This window comes from Centropristis striata, chromosome 6 (assembly GCF_030273125.1).
Source record: "Centropristis striata isolate RG_2023a ecotype Rhode Island chromosome 6, C.striata_1.0, whole genome shotgun sequence".
Taxonomy (NCBI): Eukaryota; Metazoa; Chordata; class Actinopteri; order Perciformes; family Serranidae; genus Centropristis; species Centropristis striata.
In genome coordinates this window covers 21,159,427-21,183,437 of record NC_081522.1, presented here as the reverse complement: position 1 = coordinate 21,183,437, position 24,011 = coordinate 21,159,427, and the positions used below count along the sequence as shown (strand labels likewise).

The 24,011-nt window shown below is 39.7% G+C and overlaps 1 protein-coding gene across 1 annotated transcript in view; it reads right to left on the bottom strand.

Moving 5' to 3' along the window:
- The window catches only part of mical3a (microtubule associated monooxygenase, calponin and LIM domain containing 3a), a 102,358-nt gene that overhangs the window by 64,861 nt on the left and 13,486 nt on the right, over positions 1-24,011 (bottom strand). The window contains exons 2-16 of the mRNA XM_059334360.1: positions 14,688-15,098; positions 12,941-13,148; positions 12,670-12,786; positions 12,422-12,523; positions 11,591-11,746; positions 9,864-9,964; positions 7,262-7,519; positions 5,602-5,717; positions 5,115-5,241; positions 4,906-4,999; positions 4,728-4,757; positions 4,050-4,197; positions 1,337-1,533; positions 1,066-1,184; positions 106-168 (exon numbers count right to left, since the gene is read on the bottom strand). Coding sequence (XP_059190343.1) covers positions 106-168; positions 1,066-1,184; positions 1,337-1,533; positions 4,050-4,197; positions 4,728-4,757; positions 4,906-4,999; positions 5,115-5,241; positions 5,602-5,717; positions 7,262-7,519; positions 9,864-9,964; positions 11,591-11,746; positions 12,422-12,523; positions 12,670-12,786; positions 12,941-13,148; positions 14,688-14,966 — 2,115 coding nt within the window. The 5' untranslated portion in view covers positions 14,967-15,098. The remainder of the gene's footprint in view (positions 1-105; positions 169-1,065; positions 1,185-1,336; positions 1,534-4,049; positions 4,198-4,727; positions 4,758-4,905; positions 5,000-5,114; positions 5,242-5,601; positions 5,718-7,261; positions 7,520-9,863; positions 9,965-11,590; positions 11,747-12,421; positions 12,524-12,669; positions 12,787-12,940; positions 13,149-14,687; positions 15,099-24,011) is intronic.

Sequence of the window (24,011 nt, the reverse complement as noted above, 5' to 3'; positions counted from 1 at the left end):
GCCGTCAGTCTGGTGGGATTGATTTGTCTGTTCTGGTCGGATAGGCTGCTCAAACAATAATCACAAACTCAACATCTGAGACACTTTACTGTCAGAACTACTCACATCTTCAGACTGGCTGGTTTTTCTTCTCTTCCCCAAACCGTCAACATCCTTCTCTTTTTTGTCCTGTTGATGACAAGTCATGAGTTATTTTCACATTGAAGTAATAAAGTGCCCTTTTCTGACATTTAACCCTCTGAACCTCACTCCCCACTGGCAAGTTTCAGAGGCATGCTATCTTTAAGGGGAAAAAAATCCACAAATTACAAGATATATCATTGACAGAAACTGTAAAAACAGAAATTATAGTTTAACATTATTATAGTTTTCAGATGGTCCATGAGTGATAAATCATGTTAGATGCATGCTTCCATCAGGACAAACAGCCAAATCAAAGCCTAAAATGTTGCTGATAAAAAACAAACAAAAAAAAAACATTTGCTCCAACAAGATCCTGTAAAAAACATTAAATTATGCACTCCTCAGCGCAACTGAGAAGCCATTTATGACTCAGCTGAGATCAACAGTCATGTGACAACAATTCTGCTAAACTTAGACTGAACTGAAGGCTAGTGACGCAGAGCAGAGGGGATATGACAAAACAGGTTACAAGTAAAAGTTGTAAAAATGGAAATTATTTAAAAAGTATTGCATTTTTTTTCCAATATTAATAACAGGTGTGGGCACTTGGAAAAATGCTGTATAGATTCTTTATATAGATTCTATGTAATTCCAATTTTTGTCAAATAAATTAATCTTACGTTTTTTGTTAATGATTTATGGCACTATAAGAGTTTTAAAACTACACAAGATATTTTTGGGTTCTCTTTACTTCTAGTCATGATTGTTCTGTTTTCACAGAGGTGCAGGACGTATATACTGCAGTAAAAACAAGGCCAGAGTGAATAAAATGTGGCAGAAGCAAAAAAAGAAAAAGAAAACAAGAACATCCTGAAACTGCATGTGGTTCAGAGGGATGAAGACACACCGAGGTTTGCAAACTTGCACTTCTCAGATACTGACCTTGGGATTTCGTTTCCTGGATATTGCTATGCTCTGACCAAGTTTGCTGAGGAAGGAGATGGGAGATTTGGTGCTGGATATCAGTGCTGCCTTCTCCTCGGGACTCAAGTTATGGTTATCTGAACAGCAATCCACAAAGAAGAAAAAAAGGGGGGTGAAGTGCATGAAAGAAGTTGTTTAAATCCTCTCAGTATTATGGTTAATTATGTTTTTACCGCATCTGTGACACTTCTGCTTTTTGCAGCAGCCCTAATGCATCACTCACTCTCACCTCCGGGTGGCACTGTGTCCTTAAACATCTCATAGAACTGGCTGAGGTACATGACCATGGAGAGTTTGTCTGGCTCCACCACAGAAGACATCTCCTTGCCAGTCATGCAAGGCGAGATGCCAAACTCCCTCTCAGCCACGTCGAAACCCAACTGGTTGTTCTTCTCCTGGTCTCGTTCATCCAGGGAGTCAAAGTCACTGAGGGCAGTCAGAAGAGACCAAATAAGAGAACAACATGGGGCAGGACAGGACAGGTACAGTGTATACAATGACAAAGGTAAGCTAGAAATAGAAAAAGCTCATCAAAAACCAATAAACATTTATTTTAGCTTTAGCTTTAGCATTAGCATTATCCATTGACTGCGATAATTAAGTGAATTTTGCACCATTTTCATGTGTAGTATGTATCTGAACCCAATTATACCATATGTACTATGTTTCAATATTAACAATACAAAAAATATAGAAAAACATTTCAAAACATTAAGTGATTCACAATAACAACAGGAGGCATTTAAAAACAGATAATAAAATTAACTATGAGAAAGAAAACTAAACTAATAATAATAAAAGAGGAGAGAAAAACTGGCATTAGAAATGCATGAAATCTTTATAATCATATTGTTCTAAAGTCCTTTTTGCATCCTCAAAATCCAATAAAGAGCCATTAGGTGAATTTCAGGTCTACTAAGGTTTGACTTGTTTGGCCACAGGGGGGCAGCAAAAACAAGCTGTGGACACAACATTGACAAAGTTGTTTTTGAACACATCACAATTGTCAGTCTAGTATTGTCTCTCCTTAAAGCCCCGTTTTGCTCTTTACCCACTCCTCAGGATATATCTGGATCTGGAGACCTAAATGTTCATCACCTAGTCACTAACTGACTGTTACTGTTACTGTTTTGTTTTGAAAACAGCTTCCCATTCAGGGAGAGCCATACAGAAACAATGAGCTGACAGATGATTTAAAGCTCCATAGAGCTGAGGGGAATTGCAAAGTCGGGGGTTATTGACCACATGCATTCACATTACACATATTCAATCAATCATGAATAAAAAAAAAAATTGATTACTGCACCTCTCATTTACTTTAATACAATACAAATATCATGATTGGTGATCACCTGAATGCACAATGTGATTTTAAATTAAGTTTTGCAACCAGTTACTTTCACATATATTCTTTATAATCTTGCACACCAAATCTATATTTTCCAGCCACTACTATTCAGCATCTTTGGATATAATGGAAATTAACTGATACTGAACCTGCATTAAACACTAATGAAGAAGCATGTCTGTCTATTATACATGTTGTGGAAAGGATTACTGTAAATGTCATTACACTGCAGCTGAGAATACCATTAAGATGGGTCATCAATACATCTCCACTCCATTTAAAGCATTAGCAACAGAACATCACATCAGGTTCAGAGTGAACCCCCCACTCAATCCCTCTTAACCGTCCATCTTGTACATGCACACACGTGAATGCAGTTTCCCCAAGGTACCTCCACTCATCACTGTCCCTCCTCCCATCATGAGGCCCATCAAAGGAGGCAGAGCACAACTGCTATACTACTTGGTAAAGGTCAGGCAGGACACAGATGCTAATAGCTTATAATGTTAATTGCCACGCTGCCTCCAGAGGGTAACAAACTACATTAGGCAATGCGGATGGAGACTGTGTTGTTTATCGTGTGTGTAACTGTAAGGAGAGTGTTTATGTGTGTGTGTGTGGGAGGGAAAGCCGGGATATGAGGAGGGCTCCCTTAAGGGACCCAAGAGGCCATAATGACTGGTAGCTGTCACCTCATTTACAGTGATGTACAGCTTAAAACCAAGGTCCCAGCCAGACACTAAACATCTTTTGCAACCAACAAACACAAAAACACAGCAGGACGGTATTTCCAGGCACAGCAGCAGTTTTAACCCTGTCACTCAAACCATAAAGTGATATGCTTGGCAGATTAAAGCCGTTGTAAGCAGTTTTTTGTTGCGGTTTATTGTTTTGGCATCGTTGTGCAAAAAGTCTGTAATAAGCTTTCAGCATATTGTAATACAAGTGGTCAAAAAGAGGGTCTGAAGGAGAGAAAACAGCATTTCAGACAAGGACAGAAAGTGTTGCATATAGTTTAGCCTTCTGCAAACTTCAGTCGAAGGTTAATGACTGCAGCTAGCTCACAGTGAGCTTATGGCTACGTTTAGCAGAAAGCTAAACTATTAGAAGAAGGATGAACTATTAGAGAGAGGGACAAAAAACGTTGCTAACAGTAGCCAAAAGTTCATGGCTGTGGCTAGCACAAGGCTGAACTATTAGCAACATATTTTTCTTCATCTCTCTAATAGTTTAGCTTTATGCTAACAGTAGGTAGAGGTTTGAGGCTGTGGTTAACATAAGGCTAAAATATAAACAACATTCTCTCTTCATCTCTCGAAAAAAACCCTGATTCTGAAATAGTAAGGACATTGTCAAGGTAAATCAAACTGAATGCGTAGTTTGCTAATTCTTTGTGACCTATAATAAATGTTAAACTGTTAAAAGACATTATGTCTGATGTTTAACCTGATACACTTTTAGCTACATTTTCTGTCCAACTCTGAAACGCTCTGTTGATACTGACGTGTCTGGCATTTTATAGAAAACTCCCTACACCAGCTTTAACCTGTACTGCTTGTGATGTTTTCTGCACGTATTTCCTTCAGATACTCACATGAGGTCCGGTCTGTATCGGTCAATGAGGGCGCACAAGGCCAGACCGCTCTTCCAAGACATGGTAAGGTCCGTTACATTGACATTCCTGTATCCCTCTGTTTGTCTCTGGCACCAGTTCAGCAGCTTACTGGATCGAGCTATGGATTCTGGTGTGGCGGAAAGGGAAAATTAAAGGCTTGATGGTAAAGCAGCATGTTGAACAGTATCTGTATTAAACATGGAAAGAATTATAAAAACGTTTCTGGGCAGCACTACACATCTCTTGCTGTGCAATCTCATGGCCTTGGTCAGGCAAGGCTGAGCATAGGATCATTAAGTTTTGTCATCCATGGCGTCATCATCCATGTTAGTACCAGTATTAACCAGCCAATGAGGAAATATTATGAACCGCGAGAACATTTTAAAGGAGGAAAGGGATGCAAATGAGAGATTAGGAGGAGAGGATGCAGAACTCACAGGAAAACCTTTAAAACAGCTGGGATGGACATGAAATAAAACTGCTGGATAAAACCAAGGAGCTCAAATGAGAGTATCAGTGACCAAGTTAGTACACGCAGAAAAAACTTTCACTATCCATTTTACATTATTCATTCATGAGCACATAGCAGACTTTCAAACTGTTAAAACTATTAGGAATCCCTGAAAAGCAACACCATGCATTTCGATTTCGTGTTACCTTGCAACTGCTTGTCAAGCAGATAATTGTCTAGAGTGAAAATAGTTCATTATTACATTTCAGCAACAGTGATTGCAGCAAAATCCTACACTGAACAATCAGCATGTTAAATAATGTACTTTCCAATATCAAAATTAAAAAGTCAAGTCTCTTTTTGAAGCATTAAAAAGTTACAAACCATTCCTGGCCAACTTGGGCGTTGACGAGTTGATCACATTCTCAATTTCAATGCGCATTTCCCTGGACTCGCCTGTGTCGCAGAGGTGCCTCACCTGCAACAGACACATCAGTATTACATCGCTGAAATTTAAAAAACGTACTATATTACATGGACAAAACACATGTTCCTTCTCTATTAAAGATGACAACTGTTGGCTCTGGTCTCACCTGGCTGGGCTTAAGGAAGTTAAGGCTAATGTTGGGGTAACGTGTGGTTGGATCCAGGCTGTAATGACTGATGTTCTTACTGACGTTTTCTGGCGTAGTTTGCGGCAGAAGGCGATATATACTCTCCCTAAGAGGAAAGAGGAAAACATTAAGTATATTCCCAAGTGTTATATAAGCAGAGTCTTGTTGTTGGGAGGAAACTGTATAGGGAAACTAAGGTAACTGATTAAGGAAATACATTAAAATGTTATCATTAGGCACAGAGGGTAACTGTAAATCAGAGGAGTCACATTCCATTCAGCTTTTATAAGAACCTCTTATCCCATTAGTACTAGCAGAGGTGGGACTGAGGCCTGAAATCACATACAGCCACATTTCCTAGTAAAGCACTTAGAGATAAAAGGGTGTGTTTGGAAAGAGAGTACATGCATGTGTGTGTGCACAAGTGTGTAATTGCAAGAACAAGAGTGTGTTCCCACACCCTCACCTCTCAGCTAGAACCTCAAGAGGCGTTTTTCCCTGAGCCCAGCTCTTCACCATCCAGCCCGAGTCCATGGCTGCCAGGAAACCTCGGGCGATGCCAGTGCCCATGGGCCAGAAGGGCTGCAGACAACAGTGAACACCACATTCAATCACCAAATATGGCCACAGAAGAACCAGTTATAAATGAACAGATCACAGTGTGGCAGAAAGTTATTAGGAGGATTCACAGATCATCTATTTGCCAAAGGCATACATTTGTACAATTTAACCCTTTATCAGGCAAAGAAAAAAGTTGCAAATTTACTAGATTAAAGTGGCAAATCTACAAGAAAAAAAGTTGAAAATTTAAGAGATTTAAAGTGGCAAATCTGCGCGAAAAAAGTCGCAGATTTACGAGAAAAAAGTGGGGAAAAAGCAACTTTTTTCTCCCAGATTCACCACTTTAACCCTTAATAGGGCACTCATTGAAATACTTGCAAATTCCAAATTTCAACCCTAGAGAATATTGGAGGATATTACATACTGCCGGCATATGTAAAAAATAAAAAAAAACATACGAAAATAATATTTTGAGAAAAAAGTTTAAGAGATTAAAGTGGCAAATCTACGAGAAAAAAATGTGCAGATTTATGAGATTTAAAGTGGTGAATCTGGGAGAAAAAAGTTGCTTTTTTCCCACTTTTTTTTTGTAAATCTGCAACTTTTTTTGCGCAATTTGCCACTTTAAATCTCTTAAATCTGCAACTTTTTTTCTTGTAGATTTGCCACTTTAATCTAGTAAATTTGCAATTTTTTTCTCAAAATATTACCTGAAGTTACCAAATATAGTTCTTTGCCTGAAAAAAGGTTAAGATAGTGCACCAGCTTCATTGGTCAAAGGTTAGGCTGTCCAAAATGAGACCGGAGTTAAACCCTACCTGTGATAGATGCAAGAAAGCTCATGCAACTCTATTACACATGTTTTGGACATGTCCAAAACTACATCACTTCTGGCAGTCAATGTTCAATACTCTCTCTAAAATATTACTAAAGCCGATAGATCCATCTCTTCTCACTGCTTTATTTGGTGTCACTCCACAGGCTGTGGATTTAAGTAATTGTAAGTCCAATATGGTGGCCTTTTGTACACTACTGGCCAGACGTTTGATCTTGTTCAGATGGAAAGACCCACTTCCCTTTCATATTCCCACTGAATTAGAGAGACTATGCAACATCTGAAGCTAGAAAAAAATAAGATACTCTCTCCAAGAGTCTGTTTTGAAATTCTATTCAACCTGGCAGCCTTTCGTGGCCTTTGTGGATCAAATGGCAGCAGAAAATGTAACCCTGTAATATATGTGAACCCCCTACTTGTATGGTCACATAGGTGTTTTCTGTCTCTGCCTAATTTTTTACGTTATTTACCTGATCAACAAGTACATAAAATGACTATCTTTGATTTAGCGGCACAGGTCTAGGGGGTGGTGACCACGGATAATTACTCTCTGTATTATGTTTGTATTTTGTATTTTGCATATAGTGAAAATCTCAAATAAAAAGACCTTGTTCAAAAAAAAAAAGAAGAACCAGTTCTAAAAAACTGAAAGGTTGCTGAGATGCAAGTCTTAAAAAGAAACTTGATCAGTAAAATGTAATCTCTTGGAAAGCTTTCCGCCGTCTCTCACCTCCAACAGGCTGTCACCCACGAGCGCCACCAGCAGCTTGTGTCCGTGGCGTTGGCGCACCATGGCGGCGTTCTCTGAAGCGTACATGCAGGTGAAGTCGAACATGGCTACGTCGGGCTGGCCGTAGTGGTTGATGGCAAAGTCCAGCGTGGGCAGCTGGTGGTTGGTGGAGAAATCGGCAGCCTCGCGGGCATAAGACAGCAGGGCAGCCTGGTCCACATTAGACCTGGACAACAGCAGCTCCGTGTCTGCATAGTCCTACAGGAGACATAAGAGAGAGGAGATGAGAAGTGGCAGATTAAAACTAATAAAAGCATAGATGTCGTGGCAAATATCATGAAACAGTTACAACTTGCTACCTCCTGAACTGCTGATTGTGCAAACTAAACTATGATGCATAATAAGATATTTGGTGACATGTGAGAACTATAGACAGGGCAGTCTGTGGCCTAGAGGTTAGGAATCAGGCTTGTAACTGGAAAGTCGCCGGTTCGAATCCCGGTACTGACAGGTCTAGGACTGAAGTGCCCTTGAGCAAGGCACCTAACCCTCCTGCACAGCTCCCCGGGCGCAGTAATGTGCTGCCCACTGCTTCTTGCATGGTGTGTTCACTTGTGTGTCAAAAAGGATGGGTTAAATGCAGAGGTTGAATTTCCCCATTGTGGGATTAATAAAGTAATCTTCTTCTTCTGTTATTGAGTGTTACTGCATTTATTCCATGGCCACTTACCAAAGGTTAGACAAAGCAACTGTGATTAAATCATAATAAATCCATTTCTCAAAGTTTGTTTGGAGTAACAACTAATTGGTAGCTGTGACCAGTCATAACAATTATCTGGAAACATAATATTAAGCAGAAGCATTCTTATTATGGTTACCAGTAGTTTAATATGTCTTGTGTTAGAGCTGGACCATATGGAGAAAATCAAATATGTCTAAATTTTTTTTTCACCAATAGCAATATTTCGGCTTTCATAAAATATCCACACCATGATATTTTTAATATATAACCATCTGTAATGTGGATTTAATGACGAAGTGAGTAACTGTGAAAAATAAAACAGCTAGTCGAGTGTGATAAGTTCAGAAATAACATCACTTTACTGTGATGCAGCCTTTAAAACCAGGAAAGATAATAAGACAATACAGTCTCACATCACAGTATTGATACAATATGTAGATGCAGTCTGTATAAAATACATCCAACATTTTGCAAGGTCACCTAACATTAACCTATAGAGCAAATACAAGCTACACTCAACCAGGTCCATGTTTTGTAGTAAGTCCGTCAAGTCCAACAAACTTGGCTGCATATTAATTTCTGATCATAATGCCAGCACAGAAAGGACATTGAATAATAATAATAATATATAAATATAATAATATAACACATATTAATAGAATGCCAGGCATTCTACTGTAGCAGGGAGTACATCTAAACAAACACTAGAAGATAAAGGCAGTGTTATAATTGTTTGTGGCTGGAATATATATGCCATTTTGCAATTGTGACATTGTTTAAACTAAGGAGCAATTTAAAGTTGACAGCCCCTTTAAGATGCTACTGCACCACAAAGCCCTTGCAGTGGAATGAGCTGTGAATTTCACAAGTCTTCCCAACATGTAGCATCAAATCACTGCATGCTTTCAAAGTGACATGTTTTCACAGAGGGCGGTGAGAGGCACATTCTTCCATCTTCAGGCTCCCTGGTTGTCCAATGCCAGGCTGGTGGTGGCCATGGTTGGTTGAGGGGAAGGGCAGGGTAGTGGAAGATATGAATAAGGGTTGTTCTTTTTAATTTGCAGAGCTGCCTTGAACTGTGTGGACCCGCAGCCCTTCAGCCACCCCATCCACCCTTCCTCTATCCCTTTCCAAGGGGCAGGAACGACTTAATTCCATTACTATAAAAGGATTTGTCTGGTATTAAAAGGGAACTTCCAGGAGCTACTAAACCAGTAAATTATGGCTTTTCATTAACACATGCCTACATACTCCTAATGCCCTCAGGCTTCAGACTTCAGTGCATACCAAAACCCCATTAATGTCATCAGTTCACCATGGAAAAACACACAGATCTGCAGCCACATCTAAAATTATCTGAAAAGAAAGATGACAGTGACTCGGTTTGCAAAAACGCTAATTTTAAAGGCAATTTAGAATCCAAAAAGCAACCACACAAACAAAGCACACCTTCAGTTATATTTGTACATGAAGACAGACATGTAAAAAGGTCTTTTCCTGTTTCCTGTGGAAAGCGGCCAGGGAAAGGAAACTACCGTGTATAGTGAGGACACAAACAGTCAGTAAGTGTGCTTGAGTTGGCAGTGTTTCCCTGAACACTGTTGGCTTGGTTAGATCATTAGTCTGATACTGAGCAAAAACAGAGAGAGAATGAAAAGACTGAAAGAATGAAAGAGTGAGACAAAAAGGCAAGAGTGGGACAGACTTCTGATTTTGTCAGCCTGTGCATGCATGTAGCCTTTATGTCTACTACAGAGAGACAGAATGCCATTCAACAATTGTCTCTCAAACACACACAGACACACACAGACACACACACACAGACCACATTGAGCTGAGATCCTGGCTTTGATCACTCACATGCAGAATGACTCCTTTCTCCAACAGGCTCTGTTTTTTGGCAGTCATCACAAAGTAGTGCGTGTCATCCTTGTAGTAGACGATGTTTTCCAGGTCAATACCTAAAAAGAGCAAAAGCAAGAGAAAGACGTATTGTTACATAGCAAACACAATCGTTTTCCTTATTGCCATGGCTGGCTATCATGTCATCATTAGAGGAGCAATTACCCGACTCAGAGCACATAACAAAGCCTCAGGGACATTGTCACGTCAGCAATAAACTGTGGCAGGCCTGGCATCAGACCTAATATTAAGCATTTTAATTGGACGAGCTGACAAATTCAGAAGTGTGATCCAAGGACAGATTATTTCTCCTGTTTAGCCTTACTTTACCAAAACATCCCTTGACATCAACAGCTTCCAGGAACTAGCTGGAGATCATTAAAATAAAATAAAAAATCTTGTGTATATTTTTTATACTGAATCCTGATGTGTTGCATCTGAGCTGCAACCTTGGGGCTAAAAAAGTGCCAAAAAATGTAGTTCCTTGAATGGCCACTTGAGACTGGCTCCCAATGGGAGTCAATTCCCATAGATTCCTATGTTAAAATGCCCAACTTCACAGCAGACATAAACATGTTTACAGCCTGGTACAAAAGGTGTTTTTTGACTATAGCTAATTTCTCTGTTCATGATAACCATGCAGGGGGGTGAATTTTAAATATAACTCACCTTTTAAATTATATTAAGGCTTAATGTGATGCATAATTAAGGGTGTTGCCACTTTGAGAGACAGGTAGGTGTCGTCACAGGTGGCCTGCAACTGAATCCTTAGAGTCTGCACCTTTTTACCCATTTTAAATTGTTATTAGGAGCAGCGGTGGAAGAAGTATTAGGATCCCTTACTTAAGTAAAAGTACTAATAAAACACTGTTAAATTACTCCACTACAAGTAAAAGTCCTGCATTCAAAACTTACTGAAGTAAAAGTACAAAAGTATCAGCACCAAAATGTACTTAAAGTATCAAAAGTAAAAGTACTAGTTATGCAGAATGGACCCACTCAGATTGTTTTATATGTTCTAAATATATTATAAGATTATTTGTATTGATGCATTTATATAAGTAGCATTTTACTGTTGTCCAGATAGGACTAATGTTAACTACTTAATACACTGTTATGTTGTATAAATGTGTATTAAATATATGGTATTTTTTCATGTTGAATCTGAAAAGTAACTAAAGCTGTCAGCTAAATGTAGTGGAGTAAAAAGTACAATATTTGCCTCTAAATGTAGTGGAGTAGAAGTATAAAGTTGCATAAAATGGAAATACTCAAGTAAAGTACAAGTACCTCAAGATTGGACTTAAGTACAGTACTAGAGTAAATGTACTTAGTTACTTCCCACCACTGATTAGGAGTGAGGCACAACCAATATTGCAACAACCAAAGCCCCTCACATTAAGCCTCAGTGTTGTTGTTTTTAATCCTCATAAGTATAGGCACAATTTATAATTATCAATTGTCATCATCCTTTTGCACAGTGTGATTGGTTGTTGCCTTAATTTGCTGTGTCTAAGCTCCAAATGTCCTTGTTCCAGAAAAAAAATGAGTCAAAATCAAAATTATATTGGCATGGCAATTAATCACACAAAGAAATGTCCCCGGTGTGTAAAGACAGTTCTTGTAACGTGAAGGAAACAACTTTAATTTCCTAAAGCAATGCATCACACAGAGCTGTGACATACCTGTTGCTTCTCTGAGGTCTTGAAAGAACTTCTGGTTGAAGATGAAGGCCACGCCGCTGATCTCCTCAACCTTTGCCTCCGCTGTCGTGTTCCTGTTGATGAAGTTTGCAGTGATGGCAATGGCAAGCTTGCCCCTGAACTCCTTACGCCGAAACCCTGGGGGACATTACAAGAGGAGGAGGAAGCCGCCTCAAGGTCAGGAATTATTTGGCACAGACTTGAACTGTGACACCATCAATTCAGAAACAGAGAGAAAACAAAACCACTCATGTGCTCATGTTTGCTTTTACGACATATCAAACCCTGCAAATGCACACTGTACACTATAAATGTAACCAGATGTTCTGTGTCATGACAATGTAAACAGTTTCTAGCTGTTCAAGCTGTGTGATTGCAGTTCATGGTTATCCCAGAGGGAGCCTGCTGCTTCCCCTCTAGTGATGCTGCAGTCAGTAGTACAGAGGGGTCATGGTACTCTACTCCACAGGGGTTCCCGTTGCCAATGTGGCTGTGCGGGAGGCCCTAACACTCATAGAGGAAACAGACAGCCGATTCAACAATTCCTATTCTGCTCTGCTGGGAGAGCCGTCAGGACGTAGCAGCCAGACACAAACAAACACACACATGCACAGATGTGCACAAATGTCCGTTTATACGTGAGGAGCAGAGTGAGGTCAGGCACCCAACCACAGCCGTACACAAGTGAGATCATAATCGTTATGACTAACCTCCAAGAAAAAACAAATAGTGCTGTTTGCACTTTGCCTTGTTTAGTCAAGGGAAAAGCTGCATTGCTAATGCATTTCTCCCAGTCAGTGCATGCAGACTTGCCTGGTAGCGTGTTTCTCCTTCCATCTGCTCCAATGATGACATCAAACTCCAGCTCGTTGACAGGGTGTGTCCTGGGGTGGACCTCAGCCCTCCAGCCTATCCCTGAGAAAACACAGCGTGTGTAATCAGACAGAAATGCATCAACAGAGCCAGCTTAAAGCCTCTGACAGATCATTAGCTGACGAAACACATGTTCTATTTCCATTCATGTTTCTTCAGCTTGTCTTTCAGCAGAATGACTGATTTACTTTCAGTCTCTTGATCTTCTGGGGGCTCGATGAGACCTTTGAACTCTACGTTGACATGGATCTCGATGCCAACCAGGAGAGCCACTTTGAGCAGAATCAACTGAAGCTGACGAATACCTACAAAACAGAAATAAAGGAAAATTTCAATGAACTACAAAACCCACAAATGCATCTTCAAAACGCATCAAATCACTTCTTACGATCTAATATGTCACATACGGAATATTAATGATGCAAACACAGGAAAGTAAATTGTGTCAAGAGCACTCACTGATATGATCGATAGCACCAGCACAGAACTTTCCGTAGAACTTCTTGGCCCCGAGGCCCCTGAGGTCCTGGATGGTGAAGGGCCAAAGGTGCAGCACATTGTTCCTGGAGAAGGCATCTCTCTTCTCCAGCAGCACCACTCGGGCCCCCAGGAAAGCCAGCTCGATGGCTGTACGTAAACCGCATGGTCCCGCACCGATGATCAGACACTAGGTACAGAGAGAGATCTTATAGATCAGGGATTCCCAAAGTGTGGTGCGTGGACCCCCAGGGGTGCACTAGCTACTGCTCGGGGGTGCGCAAGATGAAAAATGTAATGGCGGTCTGATAATTACACAATTACATTTTTTCCCCCACACAATAAAGAAGTGTAAATAAACATTTCCTTTGTAAAATGTAAAATCAAAAACTGTAATATTAATTAATAAATAAATGCAGGCTATTCAAAATGCACTTCATCTTAAAATGAAGCGTAGAAGAAGTTATCTTCTTCCATTTTTCCAGCCTGTGTTATGATAACGGGTTGTTTAGCTCCACGCTCATTTAAACTTGCTGCAATTTTTGTTCAACGCGGCTCAAAATATTATAACATTTTCCCAACTTATGTGCTTTCTGCCTCTGATCCTGAGCCTGTCATCATCCTCTTTGATCTTAAATATGGAAGCTTGAGCATAACTTTGTTGCATCATATTTAAACTGTGTTCAGGTTAATTCAAATGCGAGACCGCATTGTTGTGATGGTGATTATTTAATTGTATGTGTGTTCTCATTTGAGCATGATTAAACATGCCGCCTTTAATATGGCTATAAAAAAGCTTATTGCATTTTGTTTTTTTTGAAGGTGTGGGGGATTGGGGGTGCGTCAACACGGTTGGGACAAAGAAGGGGGTGCGCGGCTAAAAACGTTTGGGAACCGCTGCTTTACGTGATAACAACTAGTAAAATTTTTGTTATTTATCCCTTCAGAGCCATCCAGCATCAGCCCCATGCAGAAGGAAGGTGTTGTTCTTTCTCCACTCAAACCATCTCCAGAGTAGAAGAAACAGTTGTGAAACACAGCGTTCAGAAAGTTAGGTTTTTGCTCACAGGGATTGCTTTTACATGCATTTACTTTATTATTTGAGTCTTCTAAGAATATATTCACATTTAACAATGAATATATAACATAGTTTCTGTTATATATGTATAAATAATGTCACAAAGGAGAAACATAACAAGCCTTATCTTACTAACTTATTTAAGTTGGTTAGCTTATTTTAGATTGATTTAAGCTAAGATAACATAAACTACGTAAAGATCAGATAAAATAGGCTAAGCTAAAATAACAAAGAGTGTAGAACTTTATTAATCTCAAAGGATATTTTATTAGTTGGAACACTTTATTTGTAAATCACAATTCAAACCTGCACTACTTTTTTAATTCAATAGATGTGAATTTAACTTCAGACAAAAATAACACAGCCGCTTTACCAGCCTCAACCTTTAATTTGGGGTAGTAAACACTGGAAAAGAGAGGAGACGACGAATCAAATTTCTAAGTGAACTTTCTCCTTGACACTAATGAAAAGGTGTCCCTGCAGTGTCCTTTCACATAAAGCAATCACACACTGGTCTGGCTGGTAAACATCAGCATCACATTACAGTGATTCCTTCACATCAGGTATCAAATTTGGGCTCTCACTGAACTGAAGCCACCAAGGAGCAAAGCCGCCCTTAAATGAAACATGCACTTGATTATCAGGGCTTACCTTAGAGTTGGCACAGACACGGCCCTTTTTGTACTCCTTATGGTAGGCCCTCTTGTCCAACTTTGCCCATAGCGCCTTGGCCTTCCAGTAGTTGAGTTTGGACTTGAGCTTGTGATAGAAGATCCTATATTCACCCGGCTTGACTTCCAGGTGGTCACACAGCTCCTGGAAGGCCTTGAGCGTGCCCTTACATGTGGTCCCCTGGACGAACTTGTCGAACAGGACATGGGACTTGTTCACCCCATCTCCTCCAGTTGCACCGGTGCCTCCATCCCCCATAGTCCAGACTCACACAGGGCTGTGAGGGCCCTTCACCCCCACGGCAGGGGTCTCTGGGTCCAGCCCCAGCCCTGGTACACGCTCTCTCTAGTGGAGGACTCTAACTCCCAGCCTCAGGCATCTTCATTCTGTCTGCAAGAGAGGGAGAGGGAAAAAAAACTAAAAATACAGGAAAGCAAACTTGGATGATCACCTCTTTTGGCGTCCTCTTAATGAAATAGGCCCCAACTATATAATTATACACATGACTGGTCCGTTAGGCAATCAAAGCAGTAATTGTGGACCAAGACCAGGTTGTTTAAGGTCTCACTGTCATTCTTCTACAGCGACATGACCTCAAACAACCTCTTATCTGTCTAGGAATGAGGCTGCCGGACACAGTAAGGGCACAGAACCCACACAAACAGGAAACACTGGGGGCAGAAGTTTGTAGACTTGTCTGTGTGCCACAAATCACTCCAGACACAGGAAATGGTAAGTTCATCCCCATAACAAAAACAAAATCTTCTTAATTCAAGAAAATGATTTGGCAAAAGTTGACAATGTTCCAGGAAGCTGGAAACGCTGTTTTGCTCCAGCGTCCTGTGTAAAAACACAGTGAGAGTTGACATTTGCTGTTGGTTAACCTGCTATGACTTGTAGCATAACATAATGTGTTCTGCGTTTCTGCGTCACCCTCAGGGGGACGACATCATTCATGTTGTTTGCAGTCTGTAGCTCAGCTGTCATGAAAGGAATGTCCTGATAGGCTCTCGCTCTTTAACTTTATTCAGCAGCATGAGCAGAAAAGGTCAGCGCGATTCAACATTAGTTGCCAGTATAAAACAAAGATAATGGAGAAGAAGAGGATGAAAGAAATTCCACAAAGCGCTAGGACAAAAGTGGTAATGATGACTGTAGAGAAAGAAAACCTTGTTGGATCCAGTCTATTTGCTGAATAATATGTTTTCCGCCCAGCAGTGGGTCTGGTTTGCATTAGCTGCCCAGGGCAATGGTGCAGAAACTTGCTTGGCTTGTTAGAGGTTCACAATGGCTCAGTAGATAGGATACATAACTCTCTGCCATAATCAACATCCAAAAGGACCATCCCAAGATAAGTGGTTTGGTATTTAGCTTAGCAGGAATCAGCACCTCTTGAGCTCACTTATTAATATGAAAGATCAAGCAGCATATGAATCTGTGAGCTTTAGAGGTGCTGGTAGACAGATTGTATTACCTTTAAGCTAAGCTAAAAGTCTCTGTCTGTACCTTCATATTCACCATACAGACATACAAGTGTTGTCAATCTTCTGATGTGCCCTTTGCTGGAAATGTAATGTGTGTGTTACTAAAAACTATTCTTTAAAGGTTATACAGCAAGTGTGTGCAGAAAAACCTACACTGCAAAAAAAACAAAAGTTGGGTGAACTCAAAATTTCAAGGCAACAAACTTCGATAAAATTTTAAGTTGGACAATTAAACTAAATATTTTAAGTTTTGTTTTTGAGTTTGCTCAACTGTGAATTTATCTGGCACGATTGCAACGCCGCTATGAAATGTCAGCTTATGTTGTGACCACAATTTTGAGTTAGCATTGATACGCTAATGGCTACTCTTGTAGCTGTAACAAGCAGCGCCGCAAGCATCAGTTAGCCGCTAGCATCAGTTAGCCATTAGCTTTCGCTAATGACCGAATTTCACAACAAAGAAATAAGAGTTAGCAGAACTATTGTCCCTTGTTGTGAACCCCAACTTAAAGATATAAGTAACAACAACTCACCAACTTGTTTTTGAGCAGACAACTGGCTTCCTTTGTTGTGCTAACTTACATTATTGCCCTAAATGTCAGTAATTTATATTTCCAAGTTTTACCAACTTAAATCACTGTTTTAGGCCAAAAAAATACAAGTTGGCTTTTTTGCAGTGTATAGGGTCGGGAATCAACTTCAAGACTTTTTAGCAATGGATCGAATTGCTTCAATACTATTGAGTATCGAAAAAATGCCTTGAATGCCAGTTCAGGGCTGAATTTGAAAGCTTCTGAACAGGATGCAATTGCACCAAATTGCTCGTTGGTATGGCACAGCGCTTAGCTTCTGGGCAAAAGAAGTAAGTCTCTCTCATGCAGGTTTATTTTTCACTTGCTAGATCCTAAATAGTGACCAGTGACTATCAAATAGAGTTCTGGTGCTTGAAAAATGCCCATCCCTAACGACTCAGTTACTGTAATCCTGAGGAAAAACATGGATATTTACACTGTCAGCCACTTTCTCTGGAAAAGCTTGAGCTTTGTACTCCACTGCCCAGGATGTTGAGCTAGTTCATGAAGACCAATGCAGTCCTAGTCCCAGTGGCAACACATGATGAAAGGGAGGCAGGTACAGAGGTCAGCTGGCCTCCTTTTCACACACTGCCAACTCTTCACTGTAGTGAAAACAGCCGGCTCTGGGTTTGGCCCTGCCTCAGTCAGTCAGGATCAGGGCTGAGGGGTGCAGTCAGTGCCAGCACGGACGGAAAAGGCCTCATCCAACACAAGCATTTAAACCTGCTACATCATTTTCCTCCCTGAAACTGTAAAGCTGTATGCTCCATTTGCACCTGCAGCAGTTGTGGTTGGTGGTCATGTATGTGCATTGTATAAATTTAGTAGCTTATATGCAAAATACTGTGGCAATTATAGTTTTTTTCCCCCATTATCAATGAATATTATCCATAAAATGTCAAATAGTGGAAAAATGTCATCTTATTAGGTTCCAAAGTGGTGTCTTTGAATGTCTTATTACTTGATATTCAGTTTACTATCGTAGAAAACTGAGAAAAATCAGGAAAATTCAGGAAAATTCCATATTTGAGAGGCTGAAAACAGCTTTTTCTGCATCTTTTGTGTGGAAAAAAATAACCATATCGATCAATCGCTTATAAAATAGTTAGCAATTATTTTTCTGTCTATCGACTAATCCATTAGTTGACTGATTATTTCAACTCTATTTAGCATGGATCCCTCTGTTGTACAGTCAAGATCAGACATCAACTCTAATCACAAACATAATGGGGATTCTCTGATCGACGAGGTGTCATAACAACAGCCAATGTGCATTACAAATGACTCGATCAATGGCCCTTAATACACTTGTCAATAATAATGACTATGTGGAAATAGGCAGGGCAAATACATGAGCCCCATTCATACAGTTATCAGGCATTTGAAGCCTGTTTCCGTTTATCTGCACAGGGACTTGAGATGCTGCGGTTGATTGCAGAGCAGACTGAGTTCAGTCAGCCTTGCAGTTTCTTTAGTGTGCAAGTGTTGGGGGGGGCTGTGAGCAAACTGAGATGAAAGACAGCTTCAAGGTTATTTCCTACACTAAAATAGGCCACTGTATTAGTGTCAGATTCTTAGTAGCCATGGAAATTGCAATGTGAACAACCCGAAAAGGCCAGACAGGAGCATCTTTAAACTAAACAAGTCTTCTGCTCGCTCTTCGACCCTGTTGATGGTCTTCAACTTAATGACAGAAGACAAGCAAAGAGATCTCAATTCATCAGCATTGAGAGTGTTTTGTGAGGCAGAGTAGAAGAAAGCAGCTCATCTCAAAGCCTCATGATGAAGTAAAAAAGAAGACACTTCAAACAGAACAGAAACTGGAGAGGATGCTATCAGAGGGGCAATAACTCACTCAATGGTGAAATCCAATATTTTCTGCAAGACACAACTTCGGTCTCTTGCAGGGAGGAAGTGTTTCCCTCTTTACATTTTACTGTAAGGACACACAGTTTATGGCAACTAACAAGGGAGATTAAAAGATACTATAACCTTTATGACACACATCTGAGAAAGCTAACAGTAAACATCTAACATACTTTGAGCTCTTTGAAGGAAACACTTCTGACTGGCATGCTGTATCAGTGTGTGTGTGTGTGTGTGTGTGTGTGTGTGTGTGTGTGTGTGTGTGTCACTACACCCTGACTCAGCTTAATGCCAACAATAAACCTGGCCTATAATTTGAATAATAGTAGCCTCCTGCAGAGGCCCATATGTCAACAGTAAATGTTGCACCATGTGTTGATGTGAGGCAGAGAACGGTGACAGATTATCACATTTGGCAACAGTAGCAACGTGACATTAATAGCGTCACGTGGGGGCGGGGGGGGGGGGGGTTGTGAAATGAGCATCTATTTTCTATGTTTTTCTACAACACTCAAATTCCAAAACAAATATTTTAAGTGGATAATAACAAGAAGAAAAAATCAAAGCAGCTTTGGCTCAAAATCTCCTGACATCTGGATGAGCTGCAGCAGGATTTCACGCATTCACAGAATACACTCAAGAATTTACACACATGCACGCAAATCCTTACACACACATCATCCCCCGTCAGTATGCACACACACACACACACACACACACACACACTCACAGTATGCCTTTGCTTTTTACTGCTTGTATTACATCATCCTCTAATCTAAAAATAGAGCCAGAGATTAGGCCACTAGGCTACACATTTGTTTGACAGCACTGCTTTTTTTTGCAATGTGGACACTGTCACTACCAGTAGAAATAATAACAGAATTGATATTATAGTATTGTATCGAAAGTATACTGTGATTAAAAATACATTATTCAAAAAATGTAATTGCTTATTGCTTTTTTCATTCACAGATTATACTCACAGATTAAAACACAAAATCTTAAAAACCAGAGAGAATACACAGTAATATGTACTTATTATAAGTCGCTTTGGACAAAAGTGTCAGCTAAATGACATGTAATGTAATGTAATGCACTGCAAAAAAGCCAACTTGTATTTTTTGGCCTAAAACAGTGATTTAAGTTGGTAAAACTTGGAAATATAAATTATTGACATTTAGGGCAATAATGTAAGTTAGCACAACGAAGGAAGCCAGTTGTCTGCTCAAAAACAAGTTTGTGAGTTGTTGTTACTTATATCTTTTAAGTTGGGGTTCACAACAAGGGACAATAGTTCTGCTAACTCTTATTTCTTTGTTGTGAAATGCGGGAAAGCCGTGAAATTCATTAGCGAAAGCTAGCAGCTAACTGATGCTAGCGGCTAATTTATGATAGCGGCTAACTGATGCTAGCGGCTAACTGATGCTAGTGGCGCTGCTTGTTACAGCTACAAGAGTAGCCATTAACGTATCAATGCTAACTCAAAATTGTGGTCGCAACATTAGCTGACATTTCATAGCGGCGTTACAATCGTGCCACTTCAGCACATTGCAGAAGTTAGCAGAAGTAAGGATTAAAAGTTATTACAATGTAAAATTATAAGTTAGTACAACTTACAGTTGAGTTGACAAAAATCTGAATTCAGAGTTGAGCTAACTCAAAAACAAAACTTAAAATATTTAAATTTTATCGAAGTTTGTTGCCATGAAATTTTGAGTTCACCCAACTTTTCTTTTTTTGCATTGTGTAATATGGTGTCCAAAAATATTTTCTCTGTCTATGTAACAGAGAACAAAACACCATCAATGATCAGTGGAGTTTGGTGTGGTGCTCTCCTCCCGCACACATGGTCATTAAAACAAACAACACAGAAGCCTTAAGGTAAACAACCTATGTAAACTACTGATCTGCCGCACTGTCACTGAATAACTCAGATGACTGGGCGAACTGTAAGCTCATGTCTGTGTCTGTGTGTGTGTGTGTGTGTGTGTGTGTGTGTGTGTGTCCTGAAATAGCATTTTGTCCTCTGTCCGTCTCCAGCTCAGATATGACTGATGCTCAGAGGACACCCTGGAGATGAAAGTAATATCCCTGACCGCCTCCTCCTCTCATCCATCAGGAGAGTCGACAGAGAGCAGGCGACAGTGTAGGAGGCTGTGAGATAATTCTCCCTGAGCAGAGGATGTCTTCACAATAATGGATGTACAAGCAGAACAGTCAGTCCATCAAACATGTAGCAAGCTGAAGCTTTCCACTCTAAAACCTGCAATAACAGCTGGATCTGACTGTCTCATTCTCTGCTTATTCCTTCCTCTTTCCCTTAAGACAACTGCCGCTTTGTCTTTGTTCCTGACAGTTAATGATCACCTTAACATCCCTCTTGTACTCATTATGATAACTCACTGGAGATGGCTCCATTATAGATAGACTGTAATGCTAATTACAGGGAAATGCAGCAGCAGGTGTGGTCTATTTGGGGGCTCCCAGCAGGCTGTAAATAGACCATACTGACAACAAGAGGAGAGCACTTTGCTGATCATTATGTGCACAACATATTATTATACGCAGCAAGTCGAAAAAGTTCACAACAATCATCATGTAAATGACAACACAGAATTCACAAACAAATGTTTTAAAATATTTTTAAGACTCTTCATTTTAGGAAATTAGCTTCCAACTGTTGAAACAAACCAATGTGTTTTCATGCGTTAAAACGTATTATACTGGTAGCAAAGAAAATGATCACCGTGCAATGGAGAGATGTAAAACCACCAAATATTGGTCAATGGGTCCAGAGACTGAAACATGTCTACACGATGGAACGAATGACTGCAAGCCTGCAGCTAAATATGGACACTTTTATACAAAGATGGTCTTGCATTTCACAATATCTGGGTGTCTGATGGAGAGGATGATGGGATGAAATGTTGCCGGAAAGAGATGCCTATTTGAAAAACCCCACTTAGCCACAGATTATATATACTGTCTACTCTGCCTGTTGTCATAATTATCAATACTTCTGACATTTTATTTCATTGATTGTCTAAATATTCAACTATTTATTTTTATTTATTTACAAGATTAACACTAACTTTATAACTATGTTATGTCAGAAATACTTATTTCTGTATTTAATTTATTTATTGTAATGTCTTAACACTTTTTTCTTGTATGATGCTTGTTGATGATGATGTTAAATAAAAAGTTAAAAAAAAAAAAAAAAAAAACCTATTATTAGTATTCTTATAAAAAATAATTAATTATAAATAATAATAATTATAATTAATTATAATTATATATTTTTAACTTCATATTTTTTTCTAATTTGTTTACCTTTGTCTGGTGAGTGTGTGTGTGTGTGTGTGGGGGGGGGGGGGGGGGGTGCTTGCTAATGTTTATATGAATACACTTTTTAAAAAAAAGTTTAACTTTTGTTGCATAATGAAAATATGCATCGCTTGCAACCATAGTCATTTTCTGCTAAAACAGCCTATATATATTATATTAATAATTCATATTTAAGAAAAATGATGCTGAAAATCTCTTTAAGCATCCTCATCAGTCTTGCTTCTTTGTCCTTACTTTTATTTTTATTCCCTCATTCACTTAAAAACACTAAAAAAACAAACATTAATATATGAATATGTGGGTTACCTAATTATAATAGGAAGTCTGAACCATATAGAGTAATCCCCAAGTCCCACATTGATTTGGCAGTCACACAGTGATGCCTCCAATTACAGTTCCGTCATAAAGGGAGTTTTAGAGTGCATGTGTGTGTGTGTGTGTGTGTGTGTGTGTGTGTGCACATGTGTGTGTGTCTCTCTCTCTCTCACACAGCTGTGCAGGACAACAAAGGTGCAAGCAAGCTGCAAGAAAACCAGTCCATTCATAAATCTGGGTGTTCCCATGTACTTAAAAGCATCCGACTGTAATTTTCTTCAAGTTTATTCCTTTATTCAAATTTCAAAAGGACTGATGCTTTGTGAAGAGCATGCTCGTCATTCATTACTGCGTCTGCCTGTAAACAACAGAACAGAATACAGAGCCTCGGGTCAAACGCTGCAAGCTAAATCTGAGAGGTATTATCCAGATTCAAGTCTATAAACAGCAGAGTATAAAGTATGTATGTCTGAAGCTGAAGATCAAAAACGGGTAGGAATATAATTACCTGTAATAATGTCTTGTCACTCCAAACATTATCACTGCGTGTCAACAGAAAGATAATATGCATGAAGCTAAAGTCAACAAGGTGAATGAATAGCTGTGTTACACCCTTTGATATTGTTCACATATATTTGTTATGCCCCTATGCAAACAACTAAGCTCAGTCCTGCTATTCATATACAGGATCAGCCTATAGGAGTGTGTGTCTGTTCACATGAGCAGACAAAGCCTCAGAGCTCACAGAGCACACAAACATTTGTTGACCGAAGCTCAACTTGCTTCTGGCAGAGGACGTCTCCAAACCATCTGGCTTTTGAATCACTTCTGCTTCTGACAGTCGGGCTACGCTGTGCAGCTGAGCACTTCATTTTCAGCTCCCACATCCCATGCAGATTTTCAGGTCAGCCTTTGAGCCGATAAACATATGAATTCCATGTTTGTCATCTCTTAAACACTAAACAGGCCGACACATTAATACCCAGTGCTGTGGAAAAACATCATGTCCTCGGTCAATCTCATCACGTCTGTAATGTCCTGGGACTCAGTGAACCCAGACTTAAAGGGACAACGCGTATGCAGCATCCTTTGTTTGTGCCATGTGTCATTTTCTCTCTGTCTTGTCAAAACCACTGTGTGCTTCCCTTCAAATCGATTCACTTTATTTATGCAGTTGAAGCAATTTAAAAATGCAGTACAAGTATTTGATGACCTTTCATCTGTATTTAAGAAAAGTAGCATCCTTCAAAAGCAAGAATCTTCCAGGCATCTGTGGGAATAAAGTTAATCTAGACGGACAGCTATGTATTACTCGATCGTACAATAGTGGTAAAAGCAGTTATCACCACCTACCTTTTCACAAGTGATAACTGAAATAGAACAAATAAGAAGCTTTAACCAGCTCCACTTGACCGTATAGGTCAGCAGTCGTACTCCAAGATGAATGCTTTGTTTACACAGCATGGTACAGATCTGCCTAACTGGCTTGACTTACTTTTGGTACCAGGTAACTTTTATCTTTTTGATTTTCTACTGTGGATAGTACCTGCAGCATTTTGATCGCTGATATCTCTACCAGACACTGAGTCCTTTCATAGGCAACCAAATAGAGAAAAGTATGTGTGTGCTGCGTTTTTAAAATAAAAAGTGTTTTTCCTACTATTGACTTATGGGGGATGTCATCCACTGGAAAGACAACATTTTATTTACCTAAT